At 35.5% G+C, this 20,227-nt stretch overlaps 1 protein-coding gene across 1 annotated transcript in view; it reads left to right on the plus strand.

The window, feature by feature from the left end:
- Nucleotides 1-20,227, plus strand: part of PPP1R21 (protein phosphatase 1 regulatory subunit 21) — a 104,179-nt gene that overhangs the window by 46,560 nt on the left and 37,392 nt on the right. Inside the window, exons 12-17 of the mRNA XM_044663301.1 lie at nt 3,712-3,848; nt 4,671-4,763; nt 8,767-8,894; nt 11,418-11,570; nt 12,671-12,763; nt 14,407-14,652. Of these exons, the coding sequence (XP_044519236.1) occupies nt 3,712-3,848; nt 4,671-4,763; nt 8,767-8,894; nt 11,418-11,570; nt 12,671-12,763; nt 14,407-14,652 (850 nt within the window). The remainder of the gene's footprint in view (nt 1-3,711; nt 3,849-4,670; nt 4,764-8,766; nt 8,895-11,417; nt 11,571-12,670; nt 12,764-14,406; nt 14,653-20,227) is intronic.

Consider the following 20,227-nt stretch of genomic DNA (forward strand, 5'->3'; position numbering starts at 1 on the left):
AAAAAAATAAATAAAAAGTAAGGGCGAGGTTACTCTTTAATTCTTTTGTTAAAATAATTTCTTGTGAATGACTCTTGAGTCTTGGAATTATTATAACAAGATAATTTGGAAAATAGGAAATTGTGATTTAAAATAAATGTTTCATTTTTCCTCCCCAAAATTAAGTGTTATTGAGGTATAATTATCTAACATTTGAACTAAGAACTTGCATAATTTTTTATGAAATGAGCAATTTCAAACCCTAGTGTTTAGCTAATACTCAAGTTGTATTTTGGCACAAACCATTTGTTTATTCAGTGGTAAATTCTCATTGCACGGATTTGGGTTAAATAATGCCAGTGCTTTCAAATATATTTCTGAACTTCAGGTTTTAGTCAGGATTTTCTCTGTTTGTGATTAATATTTAAGAGGTGCTGGAGGCAAATAATAGCTTAACAGTGTAAGGGTAAGTGGTAGAGAGATATTTTTTCTTCCTTCTGTGCTTTAGGCTAGTGTTTCCAGAGGAGAATATCTATAAGGTTTAATATTAGGCTAGATTACCTCTTCCCATTTCCTTAAGAAGAAGGAAAATTAGAAGAACTTTTGAAAGAAAAAAGTGAGATATATGAATGTTAAGTCAAAAGAGGAAGTTGGCCTAACAGTAGCAGTAGTAAGTAGTTCTTCTTGTTTGTGACAATAGTGACAAAGTGCATGACTTTTGCCATTCTATCCTCCAAAAGAGAGCTACAGTAGTTGCCAGTCATGAAGTATAAGAAAAGGTAACAATGAGATTTTACTAGTTAGGCCCCTAAAAACATATGCAGACAATTCTCACTTTATTTAAATTTGTATTACACAAATTTGACTTTATGTAAGAAATTCTGAAAGAAATCTGCATTCTAAAAAATACCTATACTAACTTTACTGTACAGTACTGTGCCTCTCTCTCTCTCTCTGTTCTTCTCCCTTGTAGTACCCTGGCCTCTCCCACCCCATTCTCTACCTCCACATACCAAAAAAAGCCTAAAAATAAAAACCTAGGTGAGGGCTTGCCTTGAGACTACAAGAAGGGGACCTTTACCTTAATCTACTTCACCCCTACCCTCACCCCACTTGTGTTGGGCTTCACATCTGTACAACCAGTATTTTAGAGACAATCTTATAGAAGTCAAGGATTTAAATAATTACACATGAGATAAAGATATAACACTAATTTGAAGTAAACATTAAAAATTTAAAGACTTTTTTCTTCAAACAAAAGAAAAACCAACTTTATGAGAAAACTCCAGGAACTTTTAAAGTTATCTGTCAGTATACAAATGTTAATTTATAACCAACTTTACTTCTGTAAAAAGAATGCTTTGTTTAGCTAGATATAAACTATATAAACATTGTGTGTATTATTTCACAAGAGATACAAAAAAAATATCCCAGTATAAAAACATACCTCGGTTGATTTCAAAGCATATCAAGCCACAAAAGTAAATTACTGTTTTTGGATCAGCTCCTTATTTCACTAAGAGGAATGTTGGCTTTTTCTCTGACTTGCTGACTAGGGTTATTCAGGAGCTGGGAGTCTAGAATGGCTATCCTCTTGACTAACTTGCTAATTATAAAATAAAATGAAAGCTTGAGCCTTACACATTTCTTCCAGTGTGCCCTTATTAAGTTTGAAATCACTACATTGTTACTGAGAATCCTCCTTCAGCATCGTAACTGTATGTAGTTGTATGTGTCTTGAGCCAAACTTTTTCCTGATGCTTGCCTACTACAGACAAATCATAGATAAAATAGTCTGGTCTGAGGGACTTTAATGACTCTGCTGGTAGGACTCCATGTTTAGATTTTCATTAAAACTAACACATACTCCTATTTTTTGAGATTACTCGTTTACAGTTCAGTCTAAGACTCTGAGATAGCTAGTACACCTTACGCTACTTCTGGGTTTCTGTAAGCATAACTGGTTTTTGAAGAAAATTTCATGCTCTTTGTATTATCATTCACATATAAGTTTTTCCTTCTAAAGCTTCAGTTCTATGAACTTGACCAGCATTAAAGTAACTGGGTGGGGGTGGGGAGGGGGGGACGAGGGGGATAGAAAAGGGGGGAGGAAGGATGAGACACACTGAGAAGTCATTTCTTTTCCATTGCAGTAGTAACTTTCTGGAAATTCCAGTGATGGGTCCCAAAAGGGTTCTGTGGCATTTGATTTCTTATCACATGCAAGACATAAACAGATACAGGCTGAACTTCCATCTTGTGAGCTCACTATTGGTTGGTGGCAACCATAACTACTTCTTTTGATCTTAACCTACTGAAGTACAATAGAATTATATCTTTGAAATTCGACTCTTCCCGAACATTTCAGAAAACTTGAACTTAATTTATTTTTTAAAAAAATCCTTGCCCTCTGTATTAGAATCTATGCTAAGTATTAGTTCCAAGGCAGAAGAATAGTAAGAGCTAGGCAATTGGTGTTAAGTGACTTGCCCAGGGCCACACAGTTAGAAAGTGTCGGAGATTAGATTTGAACCTAGGACCTCTCATCTTCATGCCTGGCACTCTCTATATATACACTGAGCCACCTAGCTGCCCCCTGAAACTTGAACTTATATTTTAAACCTTAACTGAATCTAAAACTTTAAAACTTGACTTATACATAAAATAACATAGTACTGTTCTTTTATTTCCATTTTGTTATGTGCCTTACTTATCTTATGCTTATAAGAAATCTGCTTTAGAATCTCTATAAAAGTGGACCACTGACTAGAAAAATCTTTACTTGAACTAAGGTTTTTTTTCCCCTAGAATGCCCTTCATAATCTGTCAGACCTAACTAAAAAGACACTAATCCTTTTAAGTAAACTTTATCATATTTGTTCAGGTGAATTAATTGGCAAAAAATACCTAATAGTATAAAAATTAGGTAAAAATTAGATTAAATATATCTAAATTTAAATAAAGTTATGCAGTTAAGTCATGAGGGGGCAGAATAGAAAGAATTCCTAAGAAGTCCTTCTGAGGATAATATCCAGGGCTTTCTAGTTATGATAAAAGGCTCCATTTTTTTTTCTGCCCTAAATCTTTTTCAGTTTGTGAAAATTTTATGAGTGTCAGGAGTTAATTTTCAGTAAAAGAATGTTGATCTACCCCTTTCCACAGCTATTTTCTTGAAAGATGTGATGACTTGTGAAATGCTCATTTTCCATTGATGCTTGGTTTTTTAATGACTCTCTTGTAGAATATATCTGTGACAATAGTTTCTGCTGTTGCTTTGTTGAATTTCCTTTAGGAATTGTTTATGAAATAATCTTTTTCATCCCTGAGTATCTTTGTGGGGTCCTTTTTTTGTTAGAGAGAGCCAGTGCTTCTTCAGGAGAGGGTTCCAGGGAGTAAATAATTGTGTCTTTGTGGTAATGTAAAGCACTGGCTTCAGGAAAGTAAAGTAATTGATGTGTACCTTTATTCCTGGTCTCAGTAGTCTGTTGGTAGCTATAGCAAAAGAGGAGGCAGCAGTTTTGTATATCATTGGGAAAAATGAGAACTTTAATAAGACTGAATTCTTATTTCTTTTAAATCACTCTTATTTGCACAAGAGACGAAGGGGAATCATATTAGCATATTTATTTTCCAGTTAGTGTATAACTCAGAATCTAGGTAGTGAGAAAAACTTACTATGGCTAGTTCAAAATCTTTCAGGGTGCTCACTTTAAAAAATTTACCTATTCCTAGTTTGGAGGAAGAATGTGAATCTTCTGTTTGCACATCTGCATTAAGAGCCAGAAATCTAGAATTATACAGTGATGTGAAAAAGATGACTGCTGTGTTTGAGAAGCTCCAGACTTATATTGCTCTTCTTGCATTGCCAAGTAAGTTTGTTTTGACTCTCTTATTGGTTCAAATGGAAGAACTTAATCTTCTTAGACAGGCCTTACAAAAAGTTGAACAAAGACTCCTGATGTCTTAAGTAGAGGAGAACAAGCCTTAGGAATTCAAATCAACTTTCTACTGAATAAGATCATCTTTAGTAGCATAATTATAATTTATTCCCTTCTCTGCTTTATTTTTAAAAGCTCTTCCCCATCCCCAGTGATTGAATGGGTAGTTAGTTATGATGCTTTCAAGAGCTTTATAGCTTCCCTGGTGCTGGGATGTTTTAATTACCACAAGTATTTAGTAGTATTGAATAAATATTGAAATGTATATAGTTAGTGAATATAATCAGAAAAAAGTTACTAGAAAGTACCAGGGGTTATGAGGTAAACATAAGCAAAGGACACACATTTCGAAAAGGGTATGAAAGATATAGTTTCTCTTAATGATTTATTTTTTTTCTTAAATACCACAGCATTTTTGGAGATTCAAGGTTTTATTTATTCTATCAAGCTGCAGCCAGTTAATAGGGGATATTTTGTACAAATCATTGTGCTTAAATGCAACTTGAAGCATTTTAAAAATTCTTCATATACCCTTTGAAAAGACAAAATTTGTTCTGTATATTTTGATGATGTTGATTTATTTTTCAATGTTCATGCATTGATTTCAGTAAACACCTGCGGTAGACAACATACGTTGTTTGTGATCTTCTATCTTCTGTTTTCTAAAACCAGGTGGTGGTGATGGATTGTATTTAATTTTTCAAGGAGAGTATATTGCAAAAATATTTAGACTTATGAATTTTGATATTTCAGGTACAAAGCCAGATGGACTACTTCGAGCAAATTACAATTCAATATTAACACATATTGCTATAGTTCTTCAAGAATTTCATGATGTCATGAAAGGTGAGGTTCAAAAGTGAATGCAAATGAATGTGAAATTCTTACTATCAGGACACTGTCAGTACTTAAGCAGATTAAACACATACTAGCATTTGGCTTGTATTTAACTGCATAGTTCACTGACTGTCTCTTCTTAACATCTGTTTTATTTCCAAAACTAATCAAGTTGCTGAAATGCATGTAGGAAAGGTGTATGAATTTAACCAGTATTCTCCATATTATTCATGTGGTCAGTTTTGGCATCTTGTATAAAATATTTTCTTATTGAATCTCAAATTCCAAAAAATTTGAGAAAACAAAAGTTTAAGTCCTTCTGAACTTTGTATTACTATATTACATATTCTATTATGTATGAAGTATACACTTAAGTAGGTTTTCTTTTATGCCATTTAGCTTATAAAAAAGCGGAGAGGGTTTAAAATTTTCATCACCATCAGTCTGTATTATAGGGGGCCATGCCTCTATATGATTTTTTGGGGTCCTGAGCGGCGTGGTGGCATAGGATGGTTAAAGCAGGAGAAAGAAAATGAGAACAACTAGACTAGTGGTTAGCCCATGCTGTTCTAACGCAATGGGATTTGGACTTTATTTTATACTGGTTTCAAACAAAGAACACAAAGAAAGAATAACAGCTGTGAATGGGGTTACAAATCATACACAATCCATTAAAGTCTAAAAAGTAGAGATATAGGTGCAAGGACAAGGGCCAAATTCCAACCACCAATTAGTAGGGGTTTACTTCTGGGAGCAGAAATAAATTTCATGGAGATGTTTACTAATTGCGTTCTGCCTTGATTTACAGATCTGCACCTGGTCAGATAGTCTGGACTAAATTGTCTGGCTCCAATCCTTATCTAAGTAATATATTTTTTAGGGTTTGGACTTCTTAATTATCAAGGAGAGAAATTGTTAACTCAGTAGCTTCTGGTCTGAGTATGGACTTTCCAATAACTCTATAATGTTTTTCCAATAAGAAAAGGCATGGATCATAAGAGGTGTCAAAAGAGGGGTCTCAGATTTTTATCTATTCTCTTATTGGCTTCCCACACTGTATAATGTTTACTTAAAAAATACATATAATCAGGAGGGCAGGAGAAATGTCTCTTATGTATTTTTGATTTCTCTTTGGACATATTTAATAGCAATGATATTATACTTGCCAAGTGCTTGACACTTTACAGAGAGCTTTTGCATTCATTATCTCATTATAGGTCCTTAATAGGTAATAGCAACCATTAACTAATTAGGTCATGTGTAAATAGATAACAATACATTGGATAAGTGTGTTGTAGATCGTGTATTTGAGTAACTTTGCTACCCTTTTATGGGATGGTACATAATCTAATAGAAAAAACCTCCTGAAAATTTCTTTTGAATCTGGGTGATTACTTTTTACCTATATGGTAATCTTTATTTTTTCCTTATTTTCTGGGTAGATTGAGTATGACCTCCTGGAAATAGTCCAACATTAGTGCCTTGGATTATTTAGTAGTCATTACTACTATGTTGGGTATACAGGATATGATGAGAATATCTATCTCTTCTCCCCACTCTCACACACACTAAAGTTAGGTCCATAAAAAGGTCAGGTAATTGCTATTTGTTTTATGTTGCTCTCTTTATGACAAGACATCTCCAGTTCTGGGGACCTCACCCTGGCACTGGTATAGGTTCTTCTAAATTCTGAAGAAGTGTGTTGGTATAGTTTTAACATTTTAAATATGCTGTGCAGATACCAGGATTTAGTGTTTCCGAGCAGTGATGTATGAGATAGAAGGAGAGAATCAGGGGATAGCAGTAGGGAGAGAAGAAGTAGTATTGGGAAGTTACCCAAGTCTTTACATTTTTTTCATGCCTAAAGGATAATGTAAAGATAACTTGACCTCTTACTAACCTTAAAATAATATTATGATTCATTGAGATCTTAGAGTAGTTCTTCCAGTATTTAGTATTATTTCAAACCTTTCTTCTCTCTGCTTCAGTCTGATTGAATTCCTGTGCTGAGATTTAGCAAGAAGAGATTTTGTATGAAAGCAAAATTTGGAAAAATATATGTCCTACTTGTAATTAAATTAAAGATTTAATCTTTAGCATATGATATTGTGCATTTTAAATATTATGTTGAAACTTGCTAATGTTGATTCTTCTAGGAGACTAAAAAGCAAGTAAATGACTAGACATGAAATAGAAGAGTTTATATCTAGATTGCATTGGTTTTTTTTCCCCCAATATTAAAGTTGTCAGAAAGAACCTAAATAATTGAGATATCTGGACTTGATTAGGGTAAATAATTCAAACTTTGGATAAGATGGTAGTGGTATTTTCGTAGCATTGCTATTGTATTAAAAATCTATGGTAGCCTTATAGTACATACACTTCTTTTCCAGTTAGTAATTTCATGAAAAATAACCAGACAATTGGCTGTATTGTTAAAGATTTGTAAAAAGAATTTGTATATAAAGAGTTTGTATATAAAGTTTTCCTTAGCTACATAAGAACAACATGCTTATCTCGGTGAAAAGAAAGTTGATTAGATAAGAAATAATATTCCAGGGGGCAGCTTGGTAGATCAGTGGATTGAGAGCCAGGCCTAGAGACAAGAGGTCCTAGGTACAAATCTGGCCTCAGACCCTTTTAGCTGTGTGACCCTGGGCAAGTCACTTAACCCTCATTGCCTAGCCCTTACCACTCTTCTGCCTTGGAGCACAGTATTGACTCCAAGATGGAAGGAAACGGTTTTTGGGGAAAAAAAATAATATTCCAGTTGAATTTTCATTTAATGGGAGGTATCATAATGAAAACATGAACAGAATTGTCTTTTCAAAATTTTAATAAAGCCATTTAGTTTAATAGTAGCCTCCTACTTACCCCTATGTTATAATAAAGTAACCATATGACTTATTAAAACTTCTTGTTTATATTTTCCCATAGTTTGTCTGTAGAGTCTCTTCCTACTTTGTTTGAGGGTCTTTCCCTAGACATTTTTATATTTTGTGGATCCCAGTGAAGAATTACTTTCAGTCATCATATAATGATTATGTTTGTGACGCCATGTATAAAATATTTTAAAGCACTTGTACATACATTTCAGTTGATTTTCATATCACCTATTTAAAGTAGATAGTATCGACATCCTTAATCTTATTCTACAGTTGTAGAAACTAAAGACCTGAGAAATTAAATGACTCATGCTTGGTAAATGATAGAAGTAGGATTTGAAGCCAGGGCTTCTTATGCTTAGTCTAGCATACTTTGCTTTCTATGTTGTTGTTTCTAACATTTTGTAGAAAGTGTTGTGTGTGTGTGTGTGTGTGTGTGTTTCTGCTGATGGAAACATATGAGCCTCTTTTCCCAACATTTTCATCCAATAATACTAATACCAGTTGTTATAGAGTCCTTAGATGTGAAGCAACTGTTTTAAATGCAAAAGATTGAAATAGCTAATCCTTTCTTGGCAGTAAATATTCATCCTTTGTTTGCTGAGACATGGAGTAGCTGTCTGGCTAATATCCAACAAAAGAATTCAGGAAAGTGTGATTGTGTTGGTTTTTCTGTTACAATCTAATGGTTTATTTAGTCGATATCTAAGTCATTAGGACTTGTAAGTCTATTTTCATCCTGGAAGATATTCATTAGCTAGTTGTGGGCATGCAAGGCTAATATACAGTTGGAAGGAAACCGTGCTTTCTGGTAGATTCCTAGAGAGACTAGGTGGCATCTCTAGGTAGATCTCCCAATACATTAATTCTGGTTAGCAGTTTTTCTTTTAATTTTTTTGTGATATAAATAAATTCATGAAGGTTGGAATTAAAATTAGGCAAATGAACAAGAAATATCTAGAGATGATCTATTTTATTTTTATCTTTCCTTTGTAAGAGTAAATATAAAACAGTGGAGCTAACATCCTATGATTTGAGGATTGTTGTCTAGGATACACACACATATGTATAAACACAGTGCATGGAAGTCATGTAAAAGTAATGTTTTTACTTGGTTGTTCTTTTAGATATTTCCAAACACTATAGTCAGAAAGCTACTATAGAGCATGAACTTCCAACAGCTACCCAGAAGCTTATCACAACTAATGACTGTATCCTGTCTTCCATAGTGGCATTAACAAATGGAGCAGGCAAGGTAATTTTTCCTATTTTGATCCTATTAAAGCTCTGTTCTTAAAAGCACAGTACTTCAGGAAAAGCACTAGAATTGGAGTATAGAGGACTATGGGTCAGAGCCTGGTTCTGTTGTCTAGCAAGGTGATAGAATGCTAATACTGCCAACTAAGTGGTAAGGCAGAGACAGAAGGCTTTTGGGAATTGTGCCACAGGCAGTTATAAGATATGTGGATCTTGGGCAAATGCTGTAATGATTCCCAGGCTCAATTTTCTTATTTGTAAAGTGGTGATAACAATAGTACCACATTATAGGGTTCTTGTAAAGATCCAGTGAGACAACATATGTAACGTGCTTTGTAAATCTTAAGGTGCTATATACATGCTAGCTATTATCACTAATGCTACCATGACTATAGTTATTATTATTATATTATATTGGCAACTGCTGGTTAACCTCTCTGTGCCTCAGTTGACTCCTGTTTAATGAGGGGTTTGGACTAGATGGCCTTTTAATGCCCATTCCAGCTTTAACTCTATAAAATATGGACTAATTTTTCTTGAATAAAAAAAACTTTGGGGATAGGAAAGTTCTAAAGTCTAGTTAACAAATTTGCTATCAGTTATTGTTAAAAGTAGTATTAACTACCATAGTCTACCTTCTTAAATTTTTTTTAATATTTGTCTCCTAGAATCTTAGTTCTGATCAAGGCAGAATTAGAGTTTAACTCATGTGGTTGCAGTTACTGTTGTTTTTATCAAATACTTAAAAAATAAAGTCTATTGTATTCCATATGTCAAAATGGTTACATCAGTTTATAGAGTTGTAAGCTTTGGATAACATTGTTATTACTCTGTTTCAACAAACTCGCAGTTACTTCACAGATGGACACTAATTTCCATCTAGATTTAGGAACAAAATATCGATAGGTAGACTAGATCATGGTAGGTTAAAAAATTTTTTTTTGTTTCTTGAAATCAAGTTATTTTCCTGCCAAACCTTACTTTTTCCACACTCCAATAAGCTGTCATAACAATGTGGTTTAAATAATCACGATTGGAGGCAACTATTTTTGGTCTCCTTTAGATTTTTGTAGGGTTCATGAGCTAGAAAACCTTAAATACTTCGTCTTTTGCTTTACATGTTTAGAACTATACCATAGGTTTCTTGGAAGTAACTTTTTTTAGTTTTATTTTTAACATACATATAAAAACTCATCTTTACATCACAACAATTTCTAGAAAAGAACAAATAAACCCTTCTGGATTTGACAAAATTTGATTAAAGATTTTAGAAACAATCTAAAAGAATCCCCCAAACTTCCAAAACCTCCAGATTTAACCCTTCTTCATAAAAAATATAATTAAGGAAAAACACCCACCATAGCTTTGACAAAGTATGCAGCATTCATTCTTAGTCAGTCACTTCCCACATATCTACCATGGAGAAGGCAGGGTCTCATTACCTACTCTCCATAATCGTTATTGTGTTTTCATTTACTATGAGATTAGGTTTCTCTTAGTTATCCTTTCATTTTTATTAGATTCTGCTTATTTCCCTGTACATCATTTCATACAAATCTTTGGATATTATTTCATCTAGAATTCACTCAAAACCATTTGTAGGAAAGATGATTTGTTAACTGCCCAAAATCAGCTCTTAACTGAAATTTAGGCTCTCTTTGCACTGGCTGCTTAAAGATAGCATAGTTAATGATTTTCTATTAATACAACTAGCTTTGAAATGTTAAACATTTGTTTCTTCCACAAAAAAAAAAAAAAGCTTTGATCTGTTCAAAAGCATGAAGTTTTTTTTAAACCCTTGCCTGACTTGGAATCAATACTGTGTATTTATTTCAAGGTAAAAGAGTTGTAAGGTCTAGGCCGTTCAGTGATTTGCCCAGGGTCACACAGCTAGGAAGTGTCTGAGGTCAGTTTTGAACCCTGACCTCTTGTCTCTAGGCCTGGCTCTCAATCCACTGAGCCACCTAGCTGCCCCCTATGAATATTTTTTTTAGAGACCACATTGTACCTTTTTTCCATCATGGAAATTTTGTAGTAGATTTTACATGTAGCTATAGGTATAGTTAACAAACTGTACCTTGTGCTTGCCATTCTTAAATTTAACTTTCAAAGTAGAGATTACTACTTTCATCACATCTTTGATGCCTGACTTTGAAAGATGATATATTTTTTAAAAGTTAAATATAGATGGTAGAAGTTAAAATACTAAGCATCTCAAAGCAATAACTAAAGTTAAGGAAATAATGCCATGAAAGCCACTTGCCTAGTAAAGCGGAATTTATGAAGAATAGAAATGACTAACAATGTGACATGTCTGCTCCCAGAATTTAGGACACTTTCCCTTTTCTTTGCTCAATCATTGCCTGGATATTCATCTCAAATTGATGCATTTTAGATTTGTGGCAGGGTAATAAAATTTAATTTCCAGTCTTACCAACTTTTAAGCTTTTTTTGGAAAGATGTTTCTCTATGTTGGATATATTATTTGAAAACAAAATCTGTCTTGTCACCCTTTGTTTAGATTGCATCTTTCTTCAACAACAACGTTGACTACTTCATTGCTTCACTGAGCTATGGGCCTAAGGCAGCAGGCGGATTTATCAGTCCTCTCTCTGCAGAGTGTATGCTGCAGTACAAGCAAAAAGCTGTTGCCTATATGAGGTCTTTGAAGAAGGTTGGTGAGGAGCACTTAGAGGTGTAGAATGGCATAAGTAGAAGGATCTTAGGCAGGGGTCAGCAACATGTGGCTCTCGAGCCATATCTGGCTCTTTTGAGGGTCAGATATGGCTCTTTCTGCAGGAGCCATAAAGTCCGTTTTTTTCAGGCACTGTTATAGGAGCGCACCCTGTGAGCACTGTACGGCTTTCACGAAATTACATTTTAAAAAACGTGGTGTTTATGGCTCTCAGGACCAAAAAGGTTGCCAACCCCTGATCTTGGGGATGCCCTAGAGCAATGATGGGCAAACTATTCCCTGCAGGCTGTAATTTGCCCATCTGCCTTAAGTAATTCCCTAATCACTACATCTGGATGTGGGGGCATAGTGATTAGGGAATTGCTTAAGGCAGTGATGGGCAAACTATTCCTAGTTTGCCCATCACTGCCCTAGAGTCATAGTAGATTTGTCCTATCATCAATATAGAGCTGAAAGGGGCCATCTAATCCAACCTCATCACATTTTAGAGCAAGGGAAACTATGGTCCAAGGAGGTATAGTGACTTGGCTGTGGTCATGCAAGAGATAAACATCAGAGGCAGGATTTTAAACCCAAGTCTTCTGACTCAGAGCAAATGCTCTTTTCATTTTTCCATACTCCCTCTCAGATAAGGAAGCTAAAGCCCAGAAGGATTAATTGTTGACAGCTAGGAAGTGATAGACTTGATATTCTAATTCAGAACCCAAGGTTCTACACAGTGCTTTTTCTACCTAACCATCCTTTAAAATCAAGGAATGGAAGGAAAGAATCTTTCCAAAAGTATTTCAGGAAGATCCTTTTGGTCCATATTATTTAGATTCAACACATTTCTTTTTGGCAGTGGATCAGAACAGGGACAAAATTCAGCTGGTATTAAAGTTTAACAAAATAATAAGGAATACATTAGTCACTAACTTTAAGAAGTGCATGACAGATAGTTGGGTTTGCTCTCAGTCCCAAAAAGGGCGGACCTGAAAGCATATGACATTTAGTACTCCTTTTTGGACACGTAGAATGAGAGAGACTAGAAAAAATACTTATTATTCTTCTCTGACCTATTGATAATGACTTTGCTATAGCCCTGTTTGGAGTCGGTGCCTTATGAGGAAGCTCTGGCCAACCGCCGCATCCTTTTGAGTTCCACAGAAAGCAGAGAAGGTCTTGCACAGCAGGTATGACACTTCAGATAATATTAGTCATAGAAAAATGAAAATACTGATATCACACAATTTTTTGAAGAGTACTTACCTATCTACTACTGTGTACATATTGGAGCAGCTAGGTGGCATAGTGGATAGAATGCCCAGCCTGGAGTCAGGAAGACCCAAATTCAAATCCTACCTGAGATACTTACTAGCTATATGATGCTGGGCAAGTCACTTAATTTCTGTTTGCCTCAGTTTTCTCATTTTTAAAATAGGACTAGAAACAGCATCTACCTTCCAAGGTTGTTGTGAAGATCAAATAAGATCTTAAGTAGTAAGTAATTTTATAACAGAGTCTGGCACGTAGTAGATATTATAGAAATGTCAGCTATTATTATTAAATATGAGGATTATTTTTGAATGGGAGTCAAATATGGAAGATTTACATTTTAACTGAGCTTTCCCTACTAATATTACATTCTTTTATGATTATGTGTTTAAAAGCCTGGTTTTCAGTTTCATAGAGGACATTGAAAAATAGAATTCATTCATATTTCTGGAATGAACTGTTTGTAACTATATTTAAATGAACCATATTTGTTGATTTCTACTTTGTATTGCATTTTTAAAAATTGTCATAGGCCTAATGTATTCCTTAGGGTGTTAATATCTTGATTAAATTGATGACCTTAAAGACATTATTTAAATAGTTTCATCATACTTTGGTCCTGATTATTGATTTTTTATTCTGGTAGTATAATTAGATGACTTTTAAGTAGATGACTTCAAGTCAAGAGACAAAATGGTTATAGATATGTTGAATCATTTTCACATCTTAAATAAGTAGAAAACTTTGATTTTTCTATCTTTAATTAGTCACTTATTTTTTTAGTCAAGATTACAGAGATTGTTACAAAACAATTCTAATATGTCAAAAATCTGTTTTGTGACATGTCAGATTGTTACAGTTCAAGAAAAATATATTTGAAATTTAGCATGATTAAATTCATATAAAACATGGGACAATATATTGCATAGGTGTCTAGTTTTTTCCTTGAGAACATTCAATTTTGATTTCCCTTACTGTATTCGATTCAATTGTTAGACTTAAATAATCAACAGAATTAACTTCAGACACAAAAGCACAGTGTTGAATTCTTAAAAGCGGTTTCTGAATATACTGTTTGATTTTTGTTCCCTACTCAAAACTATCTATTAAAGAGGAAAACTCAGAACTTGTTCTTTTTCTTTTGGACTCTATGGGAAAATGGCATTTGAGAGTACTGAGACAGGCAATTGTTGTCTTTGTTTTCAATTTTTGAAACCATAGCTGATAATGCATATTTTTGTTAAGTATGTTAATATTTTAAATTTTTATATTTCATGTGACAAAGCAGGCCTGGCTAGAACCAACTTTTCAAGGGTTGTGACCTTTTGGTTTAAAAATAAATGGCAAAGATTCTATTAAGTACAGAAATCAAGTGGCAATTCGCAAAGAACAGTTAAATTCTGGTATCTTTCAATGGTTTGTCCAGTAATCTGAACTGTTTTCTAAACATTTTTGTGCCCTTTGAAATGGATTTGATTTGCTTACATAGAGAAAATCTCTAGACCATTCAGTTTTGTTCTCTTTTCAGATTCAGATCATTTTTATCTTTTCTATTCTTAAGGTCCAGCAGAGTTTAGAAAAGATTGCTAAACTGGAGCAGGAAAAGGAACATTGGATGCTGGAAGCCCAACTAGCTAAAATAAAGTTAGAGAAGGAAAACCAGAGGATGGCAGATAAAGTGAAGAGTGCAAGTGGATCCCATCTGGCACTGAGTGAAAATCCTGTTCTGTTGAATGCTATTGCCGTACAAGATCAGGAAGAATCAGCTGACAAAACCTGGCAAGAACCTGTTCAAAGCACCAGCCTGGTAAGGCTTCTTCTTTTTCTTCTTCTTTTTTTAAACCCTTACCTTTCATCTTAGCATCAATACTGTGTATTGGTTCCAAGGCAGAAGAGCTAAGGCCATGGAGGTTGTGACTTACTCAGGGTCACATAGCCAGGAAGTATTTGAGGTCAGATTTGAACCCAGGACCACTTTATTCTCTGGGTGTGAATCAATCCACTGAGCTACTTAGCTGTACCCAAGGCTTCTTGTTCACCTCAACTTGTGGTGTTCCCTTGTTCCACTCATCCTTAGCAGCAAAGGTCTCACCTGCCTTTCTGGGATGAGCTTAAAAAATATATTTGTGACAGTGCCATTTTATTGAAGAAAGACTATCTTGCAAAAAGCAGCCTGCTCTGGGGCAACTGGGTAGCTCAGTGGAGTGAGAGTCAGGCCTAGAGACAGGAGGTCCTAGGTTCAAACCCGGCCTCAGCCACTTCCCAGCTGTGTGACCCTGGGCAAGTCACTTGACCCCCATTGCCCACCCTTACCAATCTTCCACCTATGAGACAATACACCGAAGTACAAGGGTTTTAAAAAAAAATCCAAAAAAAAAAAAAAGCAGCCTGCTCTGTCAAAAGAGAGGCATCATTACAGTGTAGTGGACAGAGGGGCTTAATAAGAATCTGGGAGACCAGGATCTCAATCTTACATCTGATGCTCCCTAGCTAAGTAGTGCCCATGGACAAATCACTTAAATCCTGTCAGCTTTAGATTCCTGATCTATATCATGCTGCTTCAGTGGGTGTGTGATCTCATCAATGCTGGTATTTCCTTTACTCATACAGGTTGTAGCCATTCTAGCCTTCTCATTCTGTGGCAAGCTTTTCTATATTTGCCTGTAAGTCCTTCATAGGTCTAGAGTAAGAGGTTGGGGGGCAGCTGGGTAGCTCAGTGGACTGAGAGCCAGGCCCAGAGATGGGAGGTCCTAGGTTCAAACTTGGCCTCAGACACTTCCTAGCTGTGTGACCCTGGGCAAGTCACTTGACCCCCATTGCCTACCCTTACCACTCTTCTGCCTTGGAGCCAATACACAGTATTGATTCTAAGATGGGAGGTAAGGTTTAAAAAAAAATTTAAAAAAAAAAGTGGTTGGAGAGGAGAATCTGACATCCTAGAGGCCTTCCTCAGTATCTCTTGACATTGAGTGACTGACATTGGAATGATGGCTTTCCATTGATTATTTTGAGTTCTCACTTGTTTTAAGTTTTTTTTCCAGTAATAAATCTCTCTGATAATAAACCTGATGCTACTTTAGGTGCATGAGATTTCTTCGGTAATGTGATAGGGTCCTCTGCTTATCTCTCATTTGCCTATCTGGTGACTCAGAGCTTTAATTCTTTGGTAATTATGGGGCATGACTTAGAGCCAAACATTAGCACTGGAAAAATATTGTTCTTAAAACTCTTGGCTTTTGTTTTAGGGACGAGCTTTTGGGTAGTGTAATGGTGAGATACCAGGGATGTTTATTATTATTAAAATGTAACTAAATGGTTTGTGGGTACACACTGGGTTGAAGGAGAGACAGGACCAACCAGGACAGGGAGACCAGGGTTCACTGTTTTAACTGACACAGGAATGGCAGTTGGCCCAATGGTCACCCAGCTCACCATAGGCCAGGGTCTATGGAACCAGCAGGCAAAGGTAAAAGTTTATGCAGTTTAATTGAGGGTAACTAAATAAAGGATGGGATAGGGAATTCTACACTTGAAACCTAAGGGCAAACCACAGGGGCAAGGGAAGGACTTAACTACTCTATCCTATTGACCTAAGCCAGGCAGGGCCCAAAGGAGCAGTAAGGAAGTCACAGGGAGGCTCCTTCAAACCTGGTTTCAGCCAGGTTTGGTCAGCTCAGCTAAAGGGTCTGAGGGTGGCTTTGGAGTCTCACGGTAATCCAAGGATGGTCACAGTATGCCAAGAGCCAACTCCACCAGATGATCCAAGGTACCCAGGTAGGGAGAGTGAGTTTGAAATGCTGTCCACCAGATCCCAAATCACTTCCCAAATTGGTACAGCTTTGCAGGTCTTGTCCACTTCACCTCTCAGGATCCCAGGGAATCTGGATGCAGTTTTTCCCTAACTCTGAGATCTCCCAGGTTTAGCAACAGTTATTTCCCAACCACTAATGGAGTCTCTCTCAGAGCACAAGCCTCACTTCCTGCTCCTTCATTCCATCTTGGAATCCTCCAGCCCTCCCTGCTAGGTCCAACACTATTACTAAATTAATTGCTAAATAAACCCTCACAACAGTAGAAGCACTGAAATTTCTTAAAGGAAGTCCTGACTCTTCCATTTTGGCCCTACCATATTGCTCACATACAACAGTATTGGCCAATCTCTATGGATTGTTTCAACTTTTGGTTCTTGATAGTATTATTTATAGACATTCTTCAGCTATTGGTCTTTTCTTTGTGAAAGGTTAGACACTTCTGGGTAGACAAATCTTTTGAGTGATTATAGATATAATTTAGAAAAGACACTCATTAAGAAGGTGCTACACTGTTTCAGTGCCTGATATAATTAATAAATGCCATCCACAAAGAAGTGTATATGAGGAATCTATCTATAGTGAATCCCTTGGCTATACTAACCTTCCTTTAGGATGATAAATACTTTTGACAAACATCTGCCTACCAGTTTTATGCCTTGTTTGATTTTGATAATCAGAATGAAGTCATTGAACAATTATGTCTTTTGTTATACCTTTTTTTTTTTAAACCCTTACTTTCTTTCTTAGAATCAATATTGTGTATTGATTCCAAGGCAGGAGAGTGATACGGACTAGGCAATGGTAAGTAACTCTCTCAGGGTCAAACAGCTAAAAATCTGAGTGCAGAACCTCCCTTCTCTAGGCCTGGCTCTCAATCCACTGAGCTCTCTAGTTCTCTGTTGTTATATCTTATAAGGAATTTTGCATCAATTTGGTGTATATGTAGGAAACACTTCATTGAAGGAGAGCCTTTAAGATAATACTTGGCTCTATCAAGTCAAATGCTTTTTAAAGAAATAAATTAATTTTTCAAATACATATAGAAACAATTTTTAAAATTAAGTTCATTTATTTATTTAATTAGTTTAGGGCCCCCCCGCCCCCATGGTTACATGATTCATGTTCTTTCTCTTCCCTTCTTCCACCCTCCTGCCATAGCCAGTGAACAATTCCACTGGGTTTTATATGTGTCATTAATCAAGACCTATTTCCATATTATTAGTATTTGCACTAGAGTGATCGTTTAGAGTCTACATCCCCATCATATCCCCATTGAACCTTGTGATTAAGCAGTTGTTTTTCTTCTGTGTTTCTGCTCTCACAGTTCTTTCTCTGGATGGTGGATAGCATTCTTTCTCATAAGTCTCTAAGAATTATCCTGGATCATTTGCATTGCTGCTAGTAGAGAAATCCATTACATTCGATTGTGCCACAGTGTATCCGTCTCTGTGTACAGTGTTCTATTGGTTCTGCTCTTTTCGCTCTGCATCAATTCTTGGAGGTCATTCCAGTTCACATGGAATTCTTTCAATTCATCATTTATTTAAGCACAATAGTATTCCATCACCATCAGATACCACAATTTGTTCAGCCTTTCCCCAATTGATGGACCCCCACTCATTTTCCAATTTTTTGCCACCACAAAGAGCGCAGCTATAAATATTTTTATACAACTCTTTTTCCTTATTATTTCTTTGGAGTATAAATCCAGCAGTGGTATGGCTGGATCAAAGAGCAGGGGGTCTTTTAAAGCCCTTTGAGCATAATTGCAAATTGCCTTCCAGAATGGTTGGATCAATTCACACCTCTACCAGCAATGCATTAATGTCCCAATTTTGCCACATTTCCTCCAACATTTATTACTTTCCTTTGCTGTCATATTAGCCAATCTGCTAGGTGTGATATTGTACCTCAGAATTGTTTTGATTTGCATTTCTCTGACTATAAGAGATTTAGAATACTTTTTTCATGTGCTTATTGATATTTTTGATTTCTTTATTTTTTTGCCTATATGAAAATTGCCTATTAATGTCCTTTGTCCATTTATCAATTGGGAATGGCTTAATTTTTTTTTGTGCAATTGATGGTACAATTTACTCAAATTATTCATTTTTTAGTATAATTACTCAAATTAGACCTTGGTCAGAGGTTTTTGTTATAAATATATTTTCCCATTTTGTTATTTCCCTTCTAATTTTGGTTGCATTGGCTTTGTTTGTACAAAACCTTTTTAATTTAATGTAATATTCTCTATCTCTTACTTTGTCTTAAAATCTTTACTTTCCCATAGATCTGACAGGTATACTATTCTACGTTCACCTAATAGTTTCCTTCTTTATATTTTAAGTCATTCACCCATTCTGAATTTATCTTGGTGTAGGGTGTGAGATGATGATCAAAACTTAATCTCTCCCATATTGTTTTCCACTTTTCCCAGCAGTTTTTGTTAAATAGTAGGTTTTTGTCCCAAAGCTGGGATCTTTGGGTTTATCCTACATTATCTTGCTGAGGTCATTTACTCCAAGTCTATTCCATTGATCCACTCTCTGTCTTAGCCAGGACCATATTGTTTTTTTAAAAACATTTATTAATATTTATTTTTTAGAAAAGTTAACATGGTTACATAATTCATGCTCTTTCCCCTTCACCCCCTGAGCTCCCTCCCCCCCCTCCCCATGGCTGATGCATATTTCCACTGGTTTTAACATGTGTCATTGATCAAGACCTATTTCCAAATTGTTGATAGTTGCATTGGTGTGGTAGTTTCGAGTCTACATCCCCAATCATGTCCGCCTCAGCCCATGTGTTCAAACAGTTGTTTTTCTTCTGTTTCCGTTCCTGTAGTTCTTCCTCTGAATGTGGGTAGTGTTCTTTTCCATAAATCCCTCAGAATTGTCCTGGGTCATTGCGTTGCTGCTAGTACAGAAGTTCATTACATTCTATTTTACCACAGTGTATTTGCCCATTTATCAATTGGGGAATGGCTTGATTTTTTATACAATTGCTTTAACTCCTTGTATATTTGAGTAATTAGACCCCTGTCAGAGTTTTTCGTTATAAAGATTTTTTCCCAATTTGTTGTTTCCCTTCTGATTTTGACTACATTGTTTTTGTTTGTACAAAAACTTTTTAGTTTAATATAATCAAAACCATTTAATTTACATTTTGTGATTTTCTCTAACTCTTGCTTGGTTTTAAAGTCTTTCCTTTCCCAGAGATCTGACAAGTATACTATTCTGTGTTCACTTAACTTGTTTATAGTTTCCCTCTTTATATTCAAGTCGTTCACCCATTCTGAATTTATCTTGGTGTAGGGTGTGAGATGTTGATCTAGACCTAATCTCTCCCATATTGTTTTCCATATTTCCCAGCAATTTTTGTCAAATAGTGGATTCATGTCCCAAAAGTTGGGCTCTTTGGGTTTATCATACACTGTCTTGCTGATGTCATTTATCCCAAGTCTATTCCATTGATCCTCCTCTCTGTCTCTTAGCCAGTACCATATTGTTTTGATGACTGCTGCTTTATAGTATAGTTTAATATCTGGTACTGCTAGGCCACCTTGCTTCA

This window comes from Gracilinanus agilis, chromosome 2 (assembly GCF_016433145.1).
Source record: "Gracilinanus agilis isolate LMUSP501 chromosome 2, AgileGrace, whole genome shotgun sequence".
In the NCBI taxonomy this organism is placed as follows: domain Eukaryota; kingdom Metazoa; phylum Chordata; class Mammalia; order Didelphimorphia; family Didelphidae; genus Gracilinanus; species Gracilinanus agilis.